Source organism: Sander vitreus, chromosome 15 (genome assembly GCF_031162955.1).
Source record: "Sander vitreus isolate 19-12246 chromosome 15, sanVit1, whole genome shotgun sequence".
Lineage (NCBI taxonomy): Eukaryota > Metazoa > Chordata > Actinopteri > Perciformes > Percidae > Sander > Sander vitreus.
This window is the reverse complement of record NC_135869.1, coordinates 19,885,677-19,909,262: the sequence shown is the minus strand read 5'-3', so window position 1 is coordinate 19,909,262 and position 23,586 is coordinate 19,885,677. Positions and strand designations below refer to the sequence as shown.

At 40.3% G+C, this 23,586-nt stretch overlaps 3 protein-coding genes and 1 pseudogene across 3 annotated transcripts; 1 reads left to right on the top strand and 3 right to left on the bottom strand.

Moving 5' to 3' along the window:
* Positions 1-8,991: 8,991 nt before the first annotated feature.
* LOC144530056 (uncharacterized) lies at positions 8,992-10,040 on the bottom strand (annotated as a pseudogene).
* A 2,767-nt stretch (positions 10,041-12,807) lies between these two features.
* LOC144529853 (uncharacterized) lies at positions 12,808-14,777 on the bottom strand. The gene is made up of 2 exons (XM_078269190.1): positions 14,485-14,777; positions 12,808-14,045 (listed from the first exon to the last, which is right to left on the bottom strand). Exons 1-2 carry the CDS (start codon positions 14,669-14,671, stop codon positions 12,865-12,867), a joined length of 1,368 nt encoding a protein of 455 aa, XP_078125316.1. The 5' UTR covers positions 14,672-14,777; the 3' UTR covers positions 12,808-12,864.
* A 799-nt stretch (positions 14,778-15,576) lies between these two features.
* LOC144529979 (uncharacterized) lies at positions 15,577-18,511 on the bottom strand. Its single transcript, XM_078269370.1, has 3 exons — positions 18,067-18,511; positions 16,927-17,682; positions 15,577-16,754 (listed from the first exon to the last, which is right to left on the bottom strand). The coding sequence occupies exons 1-3, from the start codon at positions 18,251-18,253 to the stop codon at positions 16,393-16,395; spliced, it is 1,305 nt and encodes a 434-aa protein (XP_078125496.1). The 5' UTR covers positions 18,254-18,511; the 3' UTR covers positions 15,577-16,392.
* Positions 18,512-18,564: 53 nt separating this feature from the next.
* msrb1a (methionine sulfoxide reductase B1a) lies at positions 18,565-22,726 on the top strand. Its single transcript, XM_078269371.1, has 4 exons — positions 18,565-18,713; positions 19,300-19,442; positions 19,699-19,813; positions 20,799-22,726. The coding sequence occupies exons 1-4, from the start codon at positions 18,659-18,661 to the stop codon at positions 20,816-20,818; spliced, it is 333 nt and encodes a 110-aa protein (XP_078125497.1). The 5' UTR covers positions 18,565-18,658; the 3' UTR covers positions 20,819-22,726.
* Positions 22,727-23,586: the final 860 nt, after the last annotated feature.

The following is a 23,586-nucleotide window of genomic DNA, read 5'->3' as shown; positions in this document are numbered from 1 at the left end:
TTCAGTTTTTAAGCAAAAATGCCAAATATTCTTTGATTCCTGCTTTTCAAATGTCAGAATTTGCAAAACAAGATATTAAGCAAGCGTGGACAAGGTATTGCTGACTAACAGACATTTTTAATAACTGGAGGTATTGAAAGCATAATGAAAGGTTAGTAAGCCTCATGACAAAACTGCAAACTACTTTGTTTTTAGTTGGTGATCAAAATGGCACATGGCAAAATGATATCAAACCCTGTGCATTTGCTGACAATAATGAGACAGGTACATTAAAGAGTCTATCAATGAGTAGACAGTAGTGGATCACTTAAAATGGATTAAAAGGGAGAGGAAGAAATGACGTTACCATCAGAAAATCCCATTGTAGCCCTGACATTGGCATGGGATTGAATCCTGCCCTCCCCAAAAAAAACAACTATCACATGTCTTTCCCACACTGTCCTCTTTTTTGCCTTTCTATCCTGGTTAAACTAGGACAACAGGATACAAAAGGACACAGAATGTGTTACCTCTCAAAGAGAAACTTAATAAAACCCCAGTTGGAGTGCTGTATAAATGAGTAAATGTGACTGTATATGCGTCCCACTTTGTGCACACAGAGAGGCAGGAGGTTTATTTCAAAGGCTTAATCCTGTCCTTAAACTACCATTTGACCCTGGTGACTGACACATATAAGGTACGGGACTCTGTGTTTGTCTGGGTATCCCATGGTCAGTGTTAGTAAAGCTGCACTTTATCTCATTAGTGCAAATCATTAAGACAATATCTCCAGGGTTAAAAGAGGCTAACTGGACAATGTGAGCCAAACCATCGTTTAGGCATTCAAATGAGTCCCCTTAGCCCCTTTAACTTTGTGCAATTTCAAGAGAGCCTCACTACATAAATCTGTTCCCTTTCTGTCCTCACCTGTAGACAATTTCGCAAGTCTTATATTTAAAAAGGCACTGATTGGGGCACTTTACAAAATAACAGGCGTCTAGCTGCGATCAGTAAAACCAGAGCACTTACCTGAATCTGGCATGTTGAAATGTGGTTCAAGTGCACGCTGCAGTGATCAGTGTGGATGCTGCAGAGCGCGGTGTGCTGCACACGCAGATGCGCACCATCCACCGACCGCAGGCAACAAATATTCACTCAATTTCACTCAGATTGTAGTCACTCTTCGTTGCAAAATCGTCCAAACTCGCTCAAAAAGATTGTATCCGAATAAACAGTTCAGCTTTAAGAGACACAAAACACGTCGCCACCGTTCGACGTCGCTTCTTGCTCCAGTTTGCTTCAGGAGGCGTCAACCCAATACAGAATAATGGGATTACTGGGAGCGCTGACCGGACGAAACTCTAAATCCAGATTAGACTCGAGAGGCCAACAGTTGACGGAGCGACTCCTCCTCTCTGCTGCTGCGCTCAGCGTCAAAACACAGACTCGACTCACCCCTCTCTGACACCGCAGTCCTGTACGCAGACTTATGTAATTGTGCGACCTGAAAAAAACTCTTATTTTAAAGACAGAATTCTTGCAATTGATTGGATTCAGAGACCTGCATATGTGCAGCTATGATACTTTCCCCAGAATGTCTTCTAATTCAGTTATAGAGGGTTTTCACCGACGTCACGTTCTGGGTGGTAACCTGGATGCGCGGCCATATTGGAGGCACTCGGTGTAAACAACTGAATGGAGTAATGGAGTATTGTGCACTTTGGATGCTTTATGTCTAAACATTAGAAAAGCTCATCAAAACGCGTCCAAGATGCAAAGGCACGGAAGGACTTGGACCACAAAAAAAGGCGTGATATTTTGAGAAATTACAGTTTACTGGCGGTGCAGATCCCTACAAGTTGGCTCCCTCTTCTTGGATCCATGGCGACCCGGTGATTCCTTCAGTTGCATATCCCGATATAGTCAACTACATGGTTTTCTCGCCGAGCCCATACACAGCGGAAGACCTTAAATCCTACAAAAGTTTGGAGGATTATAACCAGCTGGTGTGTGAATGGGTGAGGGAGACGCAGTACCAAGTCATTAACGACCGTTGTGTTGTGAAGGCCAAAGTAAGTAATGCAATAACGTCTTTAATCAACCTAACCTTAACTGTATGATATCACTGTGATACTCAAGGTGTAGCCAAGTGACTCTCAATCGTTTTTTTTCATTTCAAAGACCGAACAAGAAAGAGTTTTCCCTCGTAGATCCTGGTTGAGCTTTGCCTCCTTTCCTCTGATAACTTCTGGCATTCCTCTCCCTGGTTTTTAATAACTTTTGGAAGTCGATAATATTCCAAATGTTTTTCTCGGTCTGACCTATTGGTACAACCTAAAACACGGCAATAATGAACCATTTTCCTTGACGCCGTTCGGAATCTACTTCAGTGCCTGTGCTTTGTTGTGATGCGGAGTACCTCCAACATGGCGACTTTGAGTCTGATGACGCGTCGTGAAAACCCTCTATTGAACTCCTTAATGTATCTTCATTATGTGTCTCACTCACTATTGATGTGGAAAATAGATTTATGATCTTGATCATTAAGTTTGGGATCGAAAGCAATAAATGCAGAGTGGGAATATAGAGGACAGAGTTTTTAGGATGTGCATGGGTTATTGTTACATTGTTACTTACTTCTCATTTCAACCAGGACCAGCACATCTTCAGGGCAGGAGCCCAGACACTGTCAGGTGGTGATAACCTGAACTTGTATGATCTGACATTTAACAGCTGGCTGCACAACATTTTATAGGCAGGTTTATACACTTATTGTTGTGGCCAATTTGGATGTGTGTGCATGTTAGTGTGGGTGGGTGGTAGGTTTGTGTGAATGGTTTGTTCGTTAGGTTACGTCACCTAAGGGAATCACAGGTGAGCCAGTAATGGAATCGAGTCTAGGAAGCCACACAGTTTTTCAACCTCAGCTCTGTGATAGTGATGGTTTTTAGATCTCGTCTGTTCATTTTCAATCTTTCAATTCAGTCTTTTGTATGCGTTTTTAAATACATTTATACAATAAAGAATTAATTATACGACAATGGAGGACCTCATTTTTTGCAACAGCAAGAGTTGGAAATGGCTTCAAAATCCCTGTAGTGGCATTTTTTGTGGACAGATTGCCACTACATTTTGTTGAAAAACTGAGCTTCAAAGGATGGAACGATTGGATTTGCCACAGGAAGGACAGCACCGCGCTTCATACATTCAGTGCCAGCTGAATTCACTCAATTGGACGCAGATACAGCCTGCACAAAAGCTTCGCAGAAGAATCACGGTAGGACGAAACAAGAATTGTTACAAGCTGTGTGGAAGAGATTGGCCTTCCCACAAAAGGGATACAGGTACATCCTGCTACAATTCTTAATAAAGTCTTCAGCAGTTCTGCTAAATCAATATCAAAATGAGTGATGTGTCTGCAGCTGTCAATCAAAGTGAAACGGAAAATGAACGTGGTAAAAGATCGGTCAAACTAACGGCCAAAGCATTGGAATTAAAAATAATATCAAATCAAAAGGAAAGGAATTTCAGGATAAAGAAACTATACAAACTAACAAAGGAAGTTAAGCAACTGATGCTTTCAAAGGGAAATGTGTCTGAGGTAGCCCTACAAACAAAGTATGAAATGTGTTTGAAACTTTGTGTGGAAATTGAACATTTCACGTTTCATGAATCATTGAAACAAAAACTACCTGAGGATGAAATGTCAAAACAAAATGAATGGTCTGAAACCCAAATGCACAACAATAAAGCACTGTGGTCACTGATGACATTGGTCCAGGGGACAGCGTTTCTAATGTTGGTGGTAAAACAGGCTCATCAACTGGCCGTTACAGTCACAGGTCTTCAAGGTCTTCAGTTTCCTCTGCATGCCTAAAAGCAGAGGCGGAAAGGGCTGCTCTCATTGCTAAGGCAGCTGCCCTTAAAGAAAGACATGAGCTGGACGCTCAGGAGGAGCAAATCCGACAGAAAAAGGATTTGCTGGAATTGCAAAGTCAAATTGCTGTTCAAACTGCAAATGTTAATATGTACAGAGGATCTGATGTGCAGAGCTCAAGAGCTCATTCAGATGGAATGAATTCGTATCTGCGAAGTTCTAAACACAAATCTTCTCTCAGACTCTCTGCTATGGAATTTGTTCCACAAAGTTCAAAGCCTCAATTCAATCATCCACCAACAGGAGGCAGCAATGCGGCAGTGCTAATGGAGGCACAGCCAATCATCAGTTCAATCTTCCACCAATAGGAGGCGACAAAACTGCCATATCAATGGGAGCACGACACAAGGAAACATTTTCACAGCATGTTGGACCAAAAGCTCATGCTCTGAATCCCCAACCAAGCATGCCTCAAAGATTTCAGGAAACATATCATGCAACACATCACACAAAGGAACCCATTCAACGTGTTGACCTGATGCAAACTAATGTGGACCAAGGCAATCTTCTTTCCATCATGCAACAACAAAATGAAATAACGGCTCTATTAGTGCAACAACATTCTTCATTATCATTACCTCCAAGGGATATACCATGCTTTGATGGAGATCCTCTTGAGTACAGCACATTTATCAGAGCATTTGAGCATGGAGTGGAAGGAAAGGCTGCTAGCAGCATAGACTGTTTATACGTTTTGGAGCAGTACACCAAAGGACAACCAAGGGAGCTGGTTAAGAGCTGTCAACACATGCCACAGTCTACACCCAGTGTAAGATGCCTGTGACTAGTGACAACATTCCACGACAGGAAGAGTTAAGTGCTTGGCCACACTTAAGCTCTGTGGAAATTCCTGTTATTGATGCTGATGTGGAGCTGTTAATTGGGACCAATGTTCCAAAGGTAATGGAACCATGGCAAGTGGTACACAGCAACAACGAAGGCCCTTATGCTGTCAGAACCATACTCGGCTGGGTTATCAATGGACCAGTGAGAGGAGGCAATGAGACTGAGATTAGCTGTCCCACTATCACAGCCAACAGAATAACCATTGCTCACATAGAGGAACTACTGGTGAAGCAATATAACCATGACTTCAATGAGAAATCATCAGATGACAAGCTAGAAATGTCCAGAAAAGATCTCAATTTTATGGCAATCATGAACAGTTCAGCTGAACTCAACAGTGGACATTACTGCTTGAGATTACCTTTCAGAGAGGATAATGTTGTCATGCCCAATGTTGTTGAGCAAAGAATCCTCTGCCTAAAAAGGAAATTTGAGAAAAATGCAACATTTAAGGAGGAATATGTTCATTTCCTTGGTGACGTCATAGACAAGGAAAGGTCTGGTACATCTTTGCTTGGAGTTCTCATAAGGTTTCGTCAAGAACCTATAGCAGTGATGGCGGATATACAGGCAATGTATCACCAAGTCAAAGTTGCAAAGCAGGATGCAGATTTTCTTCGTTTCCTCTGGTGGCCAAATGGTGAACTGACACAACATCTCACTGAATACAGAATGACTGTTCATTTGTTTGGTGCAATATCATCGACCAGTTGTGACAGTTTTGCCCTAAGAAAGACTGCTGACGACAACAGCGAAGAATTCCCAGCACATGTGATCAACACCATCAAGCAGAACTTTTATGTAGATGACTGCTTGAAGTCCATGCCTTCAGAGGCAGAAGCCATGGCCTTGGTGGGAGACCTGACAGCTGTATGCCAGTTGGGAGGGTTTCAGTTATTGAAATGAGTCAGCAACAGCAGATCAGTGTTGGAGTCCATTGATGTAGAGAAAAGAGCCAAAGAAATCAAAGGACTGGATTTCGACAGAGACAATCTCTCTGTGGAGAGAATTTGGGACTGCAATGGTGTGCAGAAACTGACACCTTCAGATTCAAGATGGCAGTCCAGGAAAGACCATTTACAAGAAGAGGCATCTTGTCTGTTGTGAGCTCAGTATACGACCCCATTGGATTTCTGGCACCTTTTACCTTACCTGCCAAGTTGATGCTGCAAAACCTCTGTAGGTTGAGCTAGTTGGGATGACCTTATTCCTCAACACTACCAGCTGCAGTGGGTCAGGTGGCTAGAAGACCTGCTCTACCACCAGGACTTTTTGACACAAGTACACCAGACGGCGATGGAGGCAAGTTCAGTTTCTTGCTGATCTTTTCTGGCACAGATGGGTTCGGGAGTACATACCACTCCTACAGGAACGGCAACGGTGGTCAAAGGACAAGAGGAGCTTTGTTGCAGGGGACATTGTTCTTGTGGCGGACTCTACTGTCCCTCGTGGTTCCTGGCTGTTAGGAAAGGTGTTGCAGACCTTTCCAGACACACAGGGACTGGTCCAGTCTGTCAAAGTCCTGACTAAATGTAACATACTTGAGAGACCGATCACAAAGATCTGTCTTCTGCTGGAGGCTGATTAAGACTTTTGTAATGCTGAAATCTCAACCTTGAGGTTACCTACTCCATGGACATTTACTCGACATGAACATTATTGACCGAAAATGCACACTTGCACTATGAACATTATGAATTATTATCAAACATTATTTGAATGATTTGTCATTGGCTCCATTATTAATTTGGTGAATTGTTGTGTTATTATACAGTAACAATTAGGGGCCGGTGTGTTGTGGCCAATTTGGATGTGTGTGCATGTTAGTGTGTGTGGGTGGTAGGTTTGTGTGAATGGTTTGTTCGTTAGGTTACGTCACCTTCGCACCTGTGTGTATGTGCTAATCAGCCAGGGTAGTAAGGGAATCACAGGTGAGCCAGTAATGGAATCGAGTCTAGGAAGCTACACAGTTTTTCAACCTCAGCTCTGTGATAGTGATGGTTTTTAGATCTCGTCTGTTCGTTTTTAATCTTTTGTCTTTTGTCTTTTGTATGTGTTTTTAAAGACATTTATACAATAAAGAATTAATTATACAACGATGGAGGACCTCATTTTTTGAGGTCCTCCATCGTTGTATAATTTTTTTTTTGTGGACAGATTGCCACTACACTTATATTTCCAGTATAGCATAGCAAAACATTGCTGTAATATTCACAGAGACAGAGACATAAAAGACAGAGATTGATTGTGCTGCTGACTGACCGTTGCTAATTTTTGTGCCATGGGAGCAAAGTATAAGTGTTACAATAACCCAAAATACAATCTCATGGAGTAATTTCGGTGTGTCAGCTGCCACCTGTTGGCCAAACTACAGAAGAAGAAATCTTTCTTTTGGCCGCAGGGTGATGTGGTGCCCTGCCATTCTCCTGGAGGAGCAGCAACTAACTCCTAATATGGATAAGCATCCACGGATTGCAAAAGGGATTTTGACTGTCCCATTATTAAGCACAGTTTGCTTATACTTGTTGATGAAATGTAAAATGGAGAAAATTACTTATTATATATCTGTTATATCTTGGTAGGTTTTTCTGTTTCTGCAAATCCTTATATGCTTCATTAAGATAGGGAACACAATGGAAATAAGTCTTTGGGCTTTATTGTGTCATCCCTGACTATTTATGTATTTTAATGTATGACACAGAGTACTGTTTCATATTTTATATTTGGTCAAATAAAATCAATCAATCAAGAGGCTAAATAAATAAATTAACTGGAAAATATATAATAATCATGGAAGCAAACTTGTATCATCATTGTATCATGATTCAGACATTTCAGCAAACTGTGGCAAATGCAATTAAATGTAAAGCCGTATTCAGGGCAGCATTAAGTCCATTTATCCATAGATTGTATTTGAATGAAATGTGAGCATACTCTAGTATGCTTGGATAGGGTGAACAGAACCGGCTCTTAACCCTTGTGTTGACTTTGGGTCACATTGACCCATTTTAAATGTTTGTTTTATATCAGAAAATATGGGACGTAGAAATAAGCGCTGAAAAAGTGTAGAAGAAAAATTTAAAAATTTAAAACGTTGGAAAAAGCAAAAACAAACTGTGAAAAAAGGCGTCAAAAACGTCAAAAAAAAGTGTTTTTCCGAGCCACAGAAGACAATATACAATACTGTTCAAAGGCTGTGACAAATAAACAAAACTTGTTGTGTTCAGTGGAATGCTTTAAGCCCTTTATGCCCAAAGTCAGCTTAATGTGTCTTAAATGAAAGACCTCACTGTATTAGATAAACCAACGTGTAGTTACTTTGATGACGCTAGCTACATGCACAGACATCTGTTCTTGAATTTGTCTAGGGACTGTGAACATCTTTTTTTCACCAGCTGCTAAAATCAGACTCAAGCAGGCCTACTGGTACATTTTGAAATCAACAAAGAACATGACTGTGATCAATATGTAAAGTAACTACTGCTAATGAGACATGTATCTCTCATGTATATCCATTACAATACAGAGAGGATATACTTTTTACAGTTTAAGTGATGAATTATGGCCAGTAATATTCTCTTGCTCGTGGAAAATGGCACAATCAAGTGGTGCATTTAAGTCAAGTTTATTAATAAAGCACATTTCATACATAATGACACATTAAACACAATGTGCTTTACATCAAAATGTCATATCATAACTAGAAGGGCACTCAGAGAGTACAGACCTCCGCCAAGGGATGCCCGATTTCACAATGTTAATGCAGTGTGAATTTTCCCAGTATGGAACTATTTTTTTATTTTGGGGCATTTCTGCCTTTATTAGAGAGGAAAGGGGGAAGACATGCAGGAAAACTGTCACAGGTCGGATTCGAACCCTGGACCTTCTGCGTCGAGGAACAAACCTCTGCACATGGCCGCCCGCTCTACCAATTGTGCTAACCGGCCACAGTAGGGAACACATTTTTCTGATTGTTCCGTCACCACATGAATGCAGCACAAATGCCCTATCTCGCAATGTTAACACAAATGTAAATAATTTGTGTATTTGCCCTGTGATTAGAGTCTGCTCCAAATTTGAATGGGTTCTTCCTTGGCCCATACTACACCCTTGTTTCATGAAAATTGGGAGGGCATAAGAAGAGGGCATAATACAGAAGGCAGGCTTTCTTGCTTTAGAGTTAGTACATTTTACAAAAGAGAAATGTTATCATATATGTAGAGGTTACTTTACGTTCCCTGCTGTGTGCAAACATTCTTATGTCGAATCAACTGTCCCCTTTGGCAAAACTTTTTACCCCAAATGTCACAAGAGGAGGTTTTTTTTCTCCTGAAAAACGCTTCATGTGCGCTTTGAGATGACCGCAGGTGTAAAATAGTTTCCCACATGATCCACAACGATACGGTCTCTCTCCTGTATGTGTCCTTCTATGAACTGTGAGGTTCTGGCTCTGAATGAATGCTTTTCCACAAATATCACAGTGATACGGCCTCTCCCCCGAGTGGGTCTTTGTGTGCACATTCAGGTGCTGTTTTTGGACAAATCTTTTTTCACAGTCTTGACATTTAAAGTCTTTGATCCCCGTGTGTATTTTTTTATGTACTTGTAGACACCCGGGGTTGGTAAAGTTCTTGTCACACACATAACAAAAAAGGCGTTTGCTGTAAGCACTTTGCAAATGTCTTAGAAGCTCCTTTGTAGACTCACTTGTCCTCCTATGTGTTTTCATGTGCTTCATGAAAGGACGGATGGACTGGAAACCCTTTCCACATATAGGACAAACCCTGCGCTCCTTTTGACTTTTAGCAGAAGAATCTCCATCAGGCCACGCCGCTGGACCTTTCTTCTTCGCGCTGCCATTTTGTTTTTGCAAAACCTTCACTTTTCGTCTTTTCATCTTTGTCCATTCTCCTATGCTCTGCACCCTATCCTCATCACTACCACTGCTCTCACTCTGAGATGCGGAGCAGTCTGAAGAAACTGGCTGCAATTCATAAGACACTTGTGTCTCCGGCTCACTTTTCACACCTTTAGGACAAGGAAAAATAACATCCTGTGTTTCACAGTCATTTCCAACTTCCTCCTCCTCTTTTATCTTGGACATATTGAAGTTTGTCTGAACCAAGCAGTAGTTCCCATCATTGTTATCTGTATCTGCACTGGTTTGAGAGGGGAAGGGGACCTCAGCCACACTCAGGTTAGACTCTTCTTGTATGGAGGGTTGTGTTGAGGTCTCCTGCAGCACTTCCTTTCCAGTTAGTGGAGATGGAAGCAACATTTACTTAACAGGGAACTTTGGATTGATTTGAAATCATTATTTCAATATTATGTCAATTAATAGATTAGTTTGTTGATTGACAGAGAATTAATCCACACCTTTTTAGATCATCGTTTAAAAAGGTATATTCCAGGGGTGTGTAAAAAAAAAATCGATTCACATTCGAATTGCGATTCAAGCTCTACCAATTCAAAATTGATTCATAGAATTCCAAAAATCGATTCATATTTTTTAATTAAAAAAACAGAAAAAGTAACTACATTTACTGTAATTTTATTCAAGATAACGGTCTGTTACATTTGGTCGCCTGTCAATGGCGTCATATCCTCTTTGCTCAAGCATTGGGTCGTCCGATATTCAAAGCTTTGGGGCTTCGAACACAGAAAACACAGTGACACCTGGTGGCTTGCAAAAATAGCAGCCCTTTAAGACGGCCGAACACTTCTTTGGTAGTTTTAGTCTTTTATGTGCAATAAGAGTTCAACAAGCCTGCGTGTTATTATTAAATCTGTAATACAATTGATTAGAATTGCTGCATTAAATGTAGATGGTATTGTTTAATATGTTACAGTAAATTAGAGAATTAACTATCCAAAAAGCCTACACATTTTTGCTCACGTACAGTAAAACCTAAACGTACCTTATTGGTGTAGTTTAGGCTTAGTCTTTTTTCATATGTAGACCAGATCCAAAACCCCTACACCTAGACTTCTAGGTCTACATATAAAAAAGAACAGGGAAATCCCCCTTAATTGCGGCTTTCACAAATTTGAAAATGTGTTTTTAAGAATCTTTATCCTCTCTGGGATAATTTAGTCCAGATTTGACAAGTGTAGGTATGGTGGCTTTGGATCTGGACCTGGTCTTATGTGGTCTACATATGAAAAAGAACAGGGAAATCCCACTTTATTGCTTTTTCACAAAAAGAATAAAGATTTCACAAATCTGAAACTGTGTTTTTAAGAATATTTAGCCTCTCTGGGATAATTTAGTCCAGATTTGACAAGTCTAGGTGTAGTGGTTTTGGATCTGGACTTGGTCTAATGTGGTCTACATTTGAAAAAAACAACAACTGTGAAATCTCCCTTTATTGTGTTCTCATAAAGACAATAATGCGTCCGGTATACCCGCCGCAGCCGACCTGTTGTGCGCCAATGTGACGTCATGGGAGCGCCCTAACTGTTTATACTCGCGCGTGGTGGTTGCGACACTAGTTGCAGTCTTCTCCTGAACAGAGGTGGCGCTAATGAGGAAATGCTACCGACTTTGCTTCTACGGACTAGAAGAAGAAGAAGAAAAAGGTAAACAATGGCAGAACTGGCAGCAGCATTGACGTCAATGTTCTCGGTTGTTGTAGGCTACTTGCCTCAAAGTGACGCATGCGCAACTCACATCTGCACTCGACTGACATCGGGCAGTGACAATGCACTCAAAATCCTGGGCGCCAGCGAGATCTACGTCATTTTGACATCACATTGGCGCGCAGCAGGTCGGCTGAGGCGACTGTAAAAAGGCCTTAAAGCTTTCACAAATCTAAAAGTATGTTTTAGAAATAATTAATAATTTACCTTAATGACACGCTTTCAATACAGTAAGAGGTTCAGACAACAAAGGATCAGTCACTCAGCAACGTAAGTTATGTTTCCCTGCTGAATCGGAAGCTGCGAATCGGAAGCCAACTTCAGCGTCGTGCTCCAACACATGTACTAAACAGGGCGCTTCACTGGAACGAAACAAGCTTCAGAATCATTCGTACATCTCTAATAAAAGTAGAACTACCAAGACCCAAACCTGATATCTGGTGCAGAATGTCCCGATTTTTACGCTGACTGCGGGGCTCTTCTTTTGGTCAGTGAACGTCGTACAAATCTAACGTTATCATTTTTTTCCACCTCTCTGAGGATCTCCTCTGCTGCTGTGTTCAGCCGCTGGTGAACAAACGACCTCAGCTGAATCATTGTGGTGTCCTCGGTGCAAAGATGTGTCAGGAAACAATGCTGCAAGCACGATAACCATGGATTTACGTCACGTGACGAGCGTTTGAAAGATCGTGTATTAAAGATGATTCACTGTTTTTATTTTCATCGTTTCTGAAAACCTGAACGTGGGTTTTCTGTCCATATACTAAGATAAATGTGTAGAATATTAACCAATATTAACAGTCCAGTTATTTTTGTTGGATTCAATAACATATCCCATGAATCTTAAATAACTGCTGTCAAGAGTCCTCATGGGAATTGTAGTTGCTGAATGCCAAGAAAATGTGATTTTTCTTTATTTTAATTTGCAAATTTCTCTGAAAATTTTATTTGTATTTCACTTATTTGAAGTTCACATTTTTTAAATTCTGTTTCATTTAAAAACAAAGACCATGACATTCTAGTAATCCCCGTCACCATTTTGAAAAGTAGTAGTTTTCAGCACAATAAACTTTATTGTCCCCCCCATGTGGAAATTTGGTTTTACCATTAAAACAAATGACACAAAACAGTATACACAAACCACACATGGACTGTGAAAAAGCGCAGCTCCAGAGATGCTGCTCTGCAGTCTGATGGTCAAAGTGAAAGTTGTTTTTATTACCTGTGCGGATCAGATAACCATCTTGATTAAGTCCCAAACATACTGTATTGCAGCAGTCTAAATTATATCCAGAATCAGAAACCTAAAGAGATTTATGAACATATTTAGGTTGTTTTTTTTCTGTTTTTTCTGTAAAGTAGCTCTTTCAATTACTCTTCAAAACAAATCTAACTTACCGATATATATATATATATGATTTGTAATTGAGCCCTGAGATGGCCGTCTGGTTATGTAACCTTTTTCACTCGGAGGCTGCCTTTTCATGAATTTGCAGGTGCACCTTCAGATTAGGTGCAAACCTGTATCTCATACCACACACATGGCAGCCATATGGCCTTTCTCCTGTATGTGTGGTCCTATGTCTAGTCATCTGTCCGCTTTGGCGAAAATGTTTACCACAAATATCACACGAATACGGCTTTTCTCCTGAATGGTATCTCATGTGTGTTTTGAGATGACTGCTAGTATTAAAAAGTTTGCCACACAGGCCACACTGATACGGTCTCTCCCCTGAATGACTTCTTTTATGAATTGTAAGGTTCTGGCTCTGACTGAATGATTTTCCACAAATATCACAGTGATAAGGTTTCTCCCCAGAATGGGTTCTCACGTGCACAATCAGATGTTCTCTTCGGTAAAATGTCTTACCACATTCTTGACAGACAAACTCTTTTATGCCTGTGTGTATTTTTTCATGCAGCCGGAGACTACGGATATTGGCAAAAGTCTTGCCACAAGCGTCACAAAAATGCGTTTTGTTATGACTTTTCACATGAGTTATCAGCTGCTCTGTTGACTGGCATGTCATCCCACAAACCGTGCAATCAAAGTTGTTCTCATGTGTTTTTATGTGCTTCATCAAAGAGCCGACGTACTGAAATCCCTTGCCACAAAAATGGCAAAAACTGCGTTCCTTTTCACTTTTAGCAGAACTTTTGTCATGAGGCAATGCTGCCTTCTCATTAACGTTGCCACTTTGTCCATGCAACATCTTTCCTTTCCTTTTCATTGTTATGGTCTGTTCTTCTTTGCTGGGAACCAAATCCTCATCACTGCCATTGTTCTCACTCTGAGGTGCAGAGCAGTCTGAAGAAACTGGCTGCATTTCATATGATAGTTGTGTCTCTGGCTCGCTTTTCACAATTTCCGGAGAAGGAAAAACCATCTCTTGTGTTTGACTGTCATCCCCAAGTTCCTCCTGTTCTTCTTTTATCTCCAAAATCCTAAAGTCTGTCTGAACCAAGCAGTAGTTCCAGTTGTTATTGTCCGGATCTGCACTGGTTTGAGAGGGTCCCGGCACATCAGCACCAAGACTAAAGTTGGACTCTTCTGGTGTCGAGGGACCTGTGTTCTCCTGCAGCAGTGGGGCATCACATTCATCTCCACGTCCCACTGGGCTGATGGTCAGTGAAGGCTCTGCAGCTGCCAAAGAGACAGGAGCAAAAGGTACCAACAGCCTGTAATGTTTCCATTTCAAAATAGTAATTTTCTAAAAGATGCACACAATATGAAAACTCTGATATAAAGCTGTGCAGTTTTAAAATAATTCTACTACTGCAGCAGCAGAGCTCAAGAGGAGTGGGATTGGTTTGGGTAAAAATGTCAGGGTAAGCCAATCAGAGGTAAACCCTACTCTGCTGCAACAGTAGTAGAAATATCATAGACAGTATATATGCCTTCGCCATCCTGGAAAAATAAAATCGGGTACAGTAACGTTACCCATTCTCCTAATACATCCATGACAGTACAGCAACATCCTTAGCTATATAACGTAACCACTGCACTACTAATTAAATATAGAGGTTGGTCTGGCAATGCGAGACCAAAACGCTACTTATCAACACATGTACCGAGGACAAACCTGATTTCTTTTGAAGGTCTATCGTTAGCTGATGTCGCAGACTTCCAACCTCCTGTTTAGTTTGACTAACTTCGGCTTCGTACAAAGCTAACGTTATAGTTTTCTCCACCTCTCCCAGGATCTCCTCTGCCGCTGTATACAGCCGCTGATGAACAAACGACCTCAGCTGAAACATTGTGGTATCCATGTCTCCGGAGAGTCACAAAAACATGAACGTTAGTAAATTAGCTGGATAAAAAGAAGATAAACTCAACTGCTAATCTAGCTAAACGAGACCTATTCGCTAGCTGCCACAATATGACTTCCGGTTTGAATCGTCCAAAATAAAAGCGCAAATTCTAAAGTGAGATGCAAAAAGTTCTCCAACAGAAGGACACTTAACTTATCTACACGTTTAATACTTTTGGTCCAAAATAATTAAATATTCAAGTTAGGTGTTTTTTTCCCCCTTAAAACTGGGCTGGCAAAAACTGCGTAAATTGTGAAGTTTCATGTTGTGCCTGCTATCTGTTGAGCAAAAGCAGATCTGTGAACTGCCATCTTCAGGTCTCTCCACGGTTGTTCTATGGGGTTTAAGTCTGGGCGTTGGTTGGGAATTGTAGTACCTTATTTACACTAGTGGGTACCTTTCTGAACTATGTCCAATCAATTCAGTTTGCCACAGACTGACTCCAGTCCGGTTCTAGACACATCATAAGGATAAATAAAACTGGATGCATCTGTCTGACCACAAATTGGATTGCCACAGCAAAAGGGTCTGAATACTTATCTACATTTCAGTTTTTGATTTTTAATACATTTGCAAAGATTTCTGAAAAAATGTTTTCAACGTCTTTATCGGTCATGAAGTTCAGATTGATGGAGCAAAAGTGGCAATTTTAACAATTTAAAATTAAATCTTCAAAACAAAGTTTGCAAAAGTAAAGGGGTCTGAATACTTTCTGAAGCCACTGTAATAGTATAAATGTATATAACTGTAGGGATAACATGTACGGTTCTATAAAGCAATTTAAAAAAAAACGGAACTCAAATTTAATATTGTTAATTTCAAACAGTTCCATGTTAGGTCTGGCAGACATGAGGAGGCACAGGTGGGTTTTCAAAAGATAGGGTTTATTTGACCAAAAATGAAACACAACTTACAGAATTAACAATTAATTAATTAATTAATTAACAATTAAGTTCTGGGCCCCTAAAACAGGTCAACTGAACAGAATTTAACTCAGACTATATGCTAACTTAACAAATAGACAGAACAGGCTAAACTGACCTGAAAAAGACAAAATCTGCCTGAATAAACTCATGTCAAAGGGGAACATTTATTGGTTGATCAGACCACTTTTGAAATGAACGGGTAGCAAAGACAACCACTATTGTAACTACACTACAACTACTAAACCTGCTTCAAATAAAGACCTGCAGTTGAAGTAAATAAAGGGCCCAGCTACTACTTGAGAATTTACGGTGAGCTCAGACATGGTTTAATAGACATGCCTGTTTAATAGAACTGTTTTCAGTCAGAGGCTGCCTTTTCATGAGTTTGCAGGTGCAACTTTAAATCAACTGGAAATCTGTATCTCATAACACAAACATGGCAGGCATATGGCATTCTCCTGTATGTGAAGTCCTATGTCTAGTCATCTTTGCCCTTCTGCAAAACGTTTACCGCAAATATCACATAGGAACAGTTTTTCTCCTGGATGGTATCTCATGTGTACTTTGAGGTTACCGCTAGTAATAAAACGTTTGCCACAAAAGCCACATTGATACGGTTTCTGACATGCACAGCCAGACTCTCTTGTTGGGAAAACGTCTTGCCACATCAATTGAAGGCCTTTGTGCCATATTTCATGCAGGTGGAAACAGCGCATACAGTGCAATGTTTCTCATGTGTTTTCATGTGGTTCATTAGAAAGCTGATGTACTGGAATCCCTTGCCCCAAAATGGCAAAAAATGCATTCCTTTTCAATTTTAGCAGAACTTTTTTCAAGAGGCAATGCTGCTTGGTCCTTTTCATTAACGTTCCCATGTTGTTCTTGTCCCTCCTGCTCTTCTTTTATCTCCAACATCTTGAAGTCTGTTTGAACCAAACAGTAGTTACAGTTACTATCGTCCAGATCGGCACTGGTTTGAGAGGTTCCCGGCACCTCAGCACCTAAACTGAAGTTGGACTCTTCTGGTGTTGAGGGACCTGTGTTCTCCTGCAGCAGTGGGGCATCACATTCATCTCCACGTCCCACTGGGCTGATGGTCAGTGAAGGCTCTGCAGCTGCCAAAGAGACAGGAGCAAAAATGTTACCAACAGCCTGTAATATTTTCATTTCAAGATAGTCATTTTCTAAAAGATACACACAACATGAAACATGATGACAGATGTCATCTACCCCCTTTCATTAAATTGACGCCCTAAAGGGAAGAAGTTGTACAGTTCACAGACTTGCCTTTGTGTTTCATTCTTCTTTGATGCGCCCGGAGGAAACCAATTTTGGAAAAATGCTTGCAACAAACATCACAAACCCATTTTTTATTGTGACAAATTTTCAAATGAGTTATCAGCGGCTCTGTTGACTGGCATGTCATCCCACAAACTGTGCAATCAAAATTTTTCTCATGTGTTTTTATGTGCTTCATCAAAGAGCCGATGTACTGAAATCCCTTGCCACAAAAATGGCAAAAACTGTGTTCCTTTTCACTTTTAGCAGAACTTTTGTCATGAGGCAATGCTGCCTTCTCATTCATGTTGCCACTTCGCTTTTGCAACATCTTTCCTTTCCTTTTTACTGTTTTCTTCTGTTCTCCTTTGCTGGTAACCAACTCCTCATCACTGTCATTGTTCTCACTCTGAGGTGCAGAGCAGTCTGAAGAAACTGGCTGCATTTCATATGATAGTTGTGTCTCTGGCTCGCTTTTCACAATTTCCGGAGAAGGAAAAAACATCTCTTGTGTTTGACTGTCATCCCCAAGTTCCTCTCGCTCTTCTTTTATCTCCAACACCTTGAAGTCTGTCTGAACCAAGCAGTAGTTCCAGTTATTATTGTCCAGATCTGCACTGGTTTGAGAGGGTCCCACCGGCACCTCAGCACCAAGACTAAAGTTGGACTCTTCTGGTGTTGAGGGACCTGTGTTCTCCTGCAGCAGTGGGGCATCACATTCATCTCCACGTCCCACTGGGCTGATGGTCAGTGAAGGCGCAGTAGCTGCAGAGAGAACATGCCAGAAATAATAAGCTGTTTTAGTTTGCTCCAAAGTTGTTGGCTCTAAATCTCTGTTATGGATAAGTCAGACTGGCTAGGTTGGCTAGACTAACAAAAGCCATGTTAGCTAAGATTAGCTATACTATTATCTTTGGGTACATCGACAATGACATGTGAAATGACTTGACTGTCATTTCAAAAGGATTACACATATCCTAGCAAAAGAACCGAAGATTCTTTTTATTTCTGTTATTGATTTGTCAGACTGGCTACTGTGGCTAGGCTAACAATAATAGCAATGTTTAAAGCTAACTCTGATATTAACGTGATACTAACTGCCATTTTATACAGTCTATGCTAACAACACATTCAACCGGAGTCCCAAACCTGATTTTTTTCGCAAGAGGTCTAACGTTAGCGGATGTCGCAGACTTCTGAGCTCTTCAGATTGACTAACTTCGGCTTCGTGCAAAGCTAACGTTATAGTTTTCTCCACCTCTCCGAGGATCTCTTCTGCCGCTGTGTACAACCTTTGATGGACAAACAACCTCAGCTGAATCATTGTGGTGTCCATGTCTCCGGAGAGTTAGGGACCGGTGCAACACCTGTTACACACAAATGTCGACGGTAGCTTGCTGGATAGCAAGAAGACACAACTCAGCTAACCTAACGTTAGCTCAAAAATGGCTCAATCATATCCTATAGCTGTCACAATATGACTTCTGGTTTGACGCGTTCAGAATAATTACATTAATATAGATTGTTGATTTAGACTAATCTAGATTGATAAATAGCACTACAGGTACGAGGAAAATTATGCTTTTCAATTAGGGGCTGAACTGTCCTTTTAAAGTTATCTGGTTTTATTTTGAAGGCCGGGACTCTCGTTGCCAGCGGAACGTTTTTCTTCTGGTCCAGATAACTTTTAACTCGAGCAGAGAAGCCGCTGTCATATAGCTACTACCCGGAGAGCAGAGGGATGTCGTTTTGTAGCTTCTTCGGTGGAGAGGTCTATAAAGACCATTTTCAACCAGGTATCTTCATTAACATTACTTTTAACCTATTGCCCTTTTATTTTAAATGTATGGTTAACTTGTACTGATTAGCAAAAGTAGAGTCCAAGATAACTAGCTAGCTAACGTTAACAGTAACGCTGACGTTAAATAACTTTAAGCCGTGTGGATTGGACTACATTTGTTCACTTTTATCTAGCTATGTGTAACGTTAGGCTGTAGCTAGGAATAATATTTTCCAGAAGGGGTAGCCTACGCAAAAAACCTTGATGGCTTAACTTTATAACACATATAAAACATTCAGGTTACTTAACTGTTGCTGAACTGGTTTTTATTTACAACAAGAAGTCCGACTTCCTCTTAAAAAATACGCCCTCAAACAAATCCAAACGCAACATATTCTATAAAAATCATATCCAACAAAAGCATAAAAAATGTTGAATGTGAATATTGTGAACATGAAGAAAGGATTACCAACACATTACCAGTAGCTGGTACTAACACAACGCTGAAGTTTGGTACGGACTTGATCCTGAATCAAATTTGTATTAAAATAGTTCTCTCCTCATATTGCACACTAACCATCATCTCATCCTTCACTCCTCAGGGATTTACGTATGCTCCAAGTGTGATCATCAGCTGTTCAACAGCCGCTCCAAGTACGAACACTCCTCTCCCTGGCCAGCCTTCACACAGACAATCCATGAGGACAGTGTGTCTAAACATGAGGAGAGACCTGGGGCATATAAGGTACAATCAGTAGAAAGGAGATTTACTTTGTATAATGAACCTGTCAGAGGATGCTCCGTGTAAGTGTACTATATTCATTTATAGACCAGCCAACACACATTTTCACACTTGTTCCCTCAGTATAAGCAACTACAGTAAGTTACCAGCGGTAGGTAAACAGAGTATACCCCTTGAAGATTAGTGATTGTCTAATGCATCAACTGCTGAGCCTATAGAAATGCACACCATCCTCATTCAGATGTCTGATGTGTTCCAGGTGCGGTGTGGGAAATGTGGAAATGGACTAGGCCATGAGTTTGTGAATGACGGGCCAGCCAAAGGGGTTTCTCGCTTCTGAATATTCAGCAGCTCACTGAAGTTTGTCCCTAAAGGTACGATTGTCAGATTATATCACAACACCGGGTGTGCAGCAAGTGTTTCAGCCCTGTTACATTGGCTTTGTTATGTTGGCACTAGGAATGCATATAGATAATCTTTTAGAGCAGATACCATGTAGAGCTAGACTAAGAAATCAGCTGGGCCAGTATATCAGCCAATATTAGATTATTGCAGATATACGTAGCAGTATTGGCATATTGGTCGGCTGATGAAATTGTAGTATAAAAATTGAAAACAAAAATGTCCCCATTAAATCGTTTTTTAACAGTAAAATGTCAAGCTCAGTACGTACCTTGGTCACAATTCTTTAAAAAAATTAAATGATTCTTATTAAAAATGTTAATATTATGTGTTTATCTAAAAAGCCACTATTGGCCCACATATCGGTAACATTTTTTTAAACTTTCAAATGTTGGTATTGGCGTGAAAAAATCCTCAAACCTTGAACATTCCCTTAATACTACTCCCATTCAATTTTTTTAATTCCTCTTCAGAACACAAGACAAAATAAGATTTAACTTGCAAAATGTAATGTGCAAAATAATTGTTACGTTGTTGTTGTGATCGTTAGGAAAATTTGATTAATTGCACAGCCCTACAGGATATAATTTATTTCCATTAAGCATACAGATTTTTAGTGCACTAATTGTTGATTTATTTAAAAAAAAATAGGACCACTCTAAACTTACTCAAAACCACTTACATTTTTATGTGCCCCTAACAATACGCAAGTGTCCCCCACAGTCCTGACAGACAGAACAGTTACAAATCAGCTTTTATTATTGCAAAATCATTGGCTTTTAAATCATTCCCTCTAACTTCACCAATGTAGGGGACATGTGATTACAATTGCTGAAAACTCGCTTCGTATGTAATTATTTAGCAGAACGTGTCTGTCTACAAGACAGAGTTGAGCTAAGATGCATTGGCTGTGATGAACAACCTGTGAAATGGTTCTTTTCTCTCCCCTCTCCACAGATAAGGTTGATGGACAGTAAGGTGAGCTGTTAGAGGGACGTTTTGGTGGACTTGTAGAAGTTTCTCTGTGCTGCTGAATGTGTGGACAGTGGATGAAGTGTTCTGGGATAAAGCCCAATCTGGGAGTGCCAGGGCTCTGATGAAAGATGGCCACACTGGACAGCAAGAACAAAGGACTGGTCTCAACTCCTTTTTATTTTGCAATCATCACCATCTCAGGATAGCCTCACTGATTACACAATCACCGTCTTATCAGTTTTACATTTATATACAGGGTTCAACGTTAAAGCATAACTCTCGCCAAAATGCAACCTAGGGTCTTTTTGTGAATGTACCAGAGTCAAACTTTTGTTTAAAAACATAATTATTAGTACGGAAACGCCACTTTTAAGATACACCGTATTCTCGTTTTTGGTCAAATGGCCTTTTGAATGGGAGTGCTAGCAGTGCTAGTGCACTACTATGATCGCATCAAAATATCTATTTTTAAAACACTAAGAAGGCTTGACACAACATGAAACTTTGCTCGAAGTATCACCAGGGGCTCTACACATGAACTCGAGCATTGAGAACATTGTTTGTGTACACAGTTTACTAAAAAAGGTTTTGAACAACTCACTTTAGCTGTTGTTGTTTACGCTCTCCGATCTCCGAATGCGAACGAACGGACTCCATAGGAGGAAATGTCATTCATATATGAGGCTCCTTTTTCAACTAAAAGGTCAATATTGTTTTTCACTAATGACAAAACAACAAATTATCCGTGCATTTATATGGAACTAAGCTTTAGGAGCTTTCAATCTTTACTCTCCTCCCTGTTACTTTGCATTTGGCGATCGACACTTGAGCGTAAACATTCAGAAGGCCATTTGACCAAAAAACGAAAATACGGTAAATCTTAAAAGTGGCGTTTCCGTCCTAAATATGCTTTTAAATGAAAGTTTGACTCGGGTATATTCACAATAAGACCCTAGGTTGGATTTTGGCGAGATTGTCCGGTCGGGCAAGTAAAGAAAAATTCTACTTGCCCCAAGTCAATGTTAACTGGCCCCTATAAAACTTAGAAGAAAAAAAAACATTTAAAAAACGTCAAAGTGCCAAAATGTAAACAAAAACGTCGAAAAAAACCAGCATTTAAATCAAATGATTATAATATGGTGCGGCTTGAACGGGCAAGTGGGTTGATATATTTACTTGCCCAACGTGGTGTTTTACTTGCCATCGGGCAGCCCTTATTGTTGAACCCTGATATATAATGATTGAGATTGGGGAGAATAGACTTTTCATGATTCTATAAAGCTGCCTACACGTGATCGGCGGGGAGGGCAGTGGCGCCAAACTAGTCGCTGCGCTACCACTGGCGTTGCGCACCGCTCGGATTTGCCGCTTTGCACTGCGCTCAAAGTTCAAATTATTTCAACTTTTGACCTTTCGAAAGCACAACCAAAGAGATAACAGCATGTCGTTACCTAGCAACGGGCAATAGCTTCCTTGCCACCTTGATGACGAATATGTGCGCTGCGCTTTGCTCTCTGTGCTTTGCTCTGCGCCCTACATAGCGGTGTGCAGAGAGCAAATCGCGTATCATGTGTAGGCGGCTTAAGCTACTTCGTACTGAGAGACGAAACATGTTTATTTACCTCCACAGTTTTGCCTGTAGTTCTTCTGCTTCCCGCAAACTGTCAAAGTAAACAAAATACCAAATACGTTACCAAATTGTTAATTTAAGACTAGATGAAGATTCCTCATTAGATTGTTTTAATGTATTCATCCATAACCGCCTCTACCTGCTGCATTTAGTGTGCTAGATGCAGAAAATGAGTAATAGTACATAACCTTTTTCACTTTTGATAAGATTTATGTAAATGTATTACACAAGACTAATGTACAAACTAAAATCTATTTTAATTAAAATGACACAATGCTGAGTGATGTCTGTATTCTTGTTTGACATCTGTATTCTTGTTTCCAAATATTAGAGAGAGAGAGAGAGAGAGAGATTTGCTGCGTGTCATCCGCCATCTCTCTCCCCCTTTCATGTCTATCCACTGTCACTATAAAAAAGGGAAACCCCCCCCCCCCAAAAAAAAAATAATCTTTAAAAAGAAAATATATATTCTGAAGTTCTATTCATATATTTACCCATACACAACAATAATTATACACATACCACAAATTGTTCAATGAATTTGTCCCATGAAGTTGTGCTGCTGTGCAACTGTACATAAATACTATGACATTGAATGTACCTCCCTGGCATGCCTCACCAGTGCACCACTCTGGATCTATGAACTTCATATCCTTCTTCAAAAGTGTAATTGCATGCTCCCATCAGTTGATGGTGCTATGTGCCCTTACATGAACTCCATTTATAACTGGTGTAAGTGTTACTGTGGACATAGTTTGTTCTCTCTAGAAATATTAGAGATGAGTATCGTCCTGTATTCAGAGCAAAAAAGTGCTAATTCTTTATGGCAGCAACAAAGCAATAACTACAGTACTTCTTAGTTCCTTTTTACTGACGCTAAAGGATTCCGAAAAGGTGCCTGCAAAAATGATTTTACTGTATCACAGCTGCTCCATAGACAATTAATGGGAGACTGATTTTATGGACCCACAAAATGTTTTTCTTCTATACTCAAATAAGATTTATTCTATTGTAGTGTTCTCAGTTCTGAAACTGAAAAGGTACCCATACATTCAGAACATTTCTCTGGGTGCTCTCAGTGTCGTATAACATCTTTCCCAGTTCATTGTCAATGGAGCAGTTCCACAATGAATACTTGAT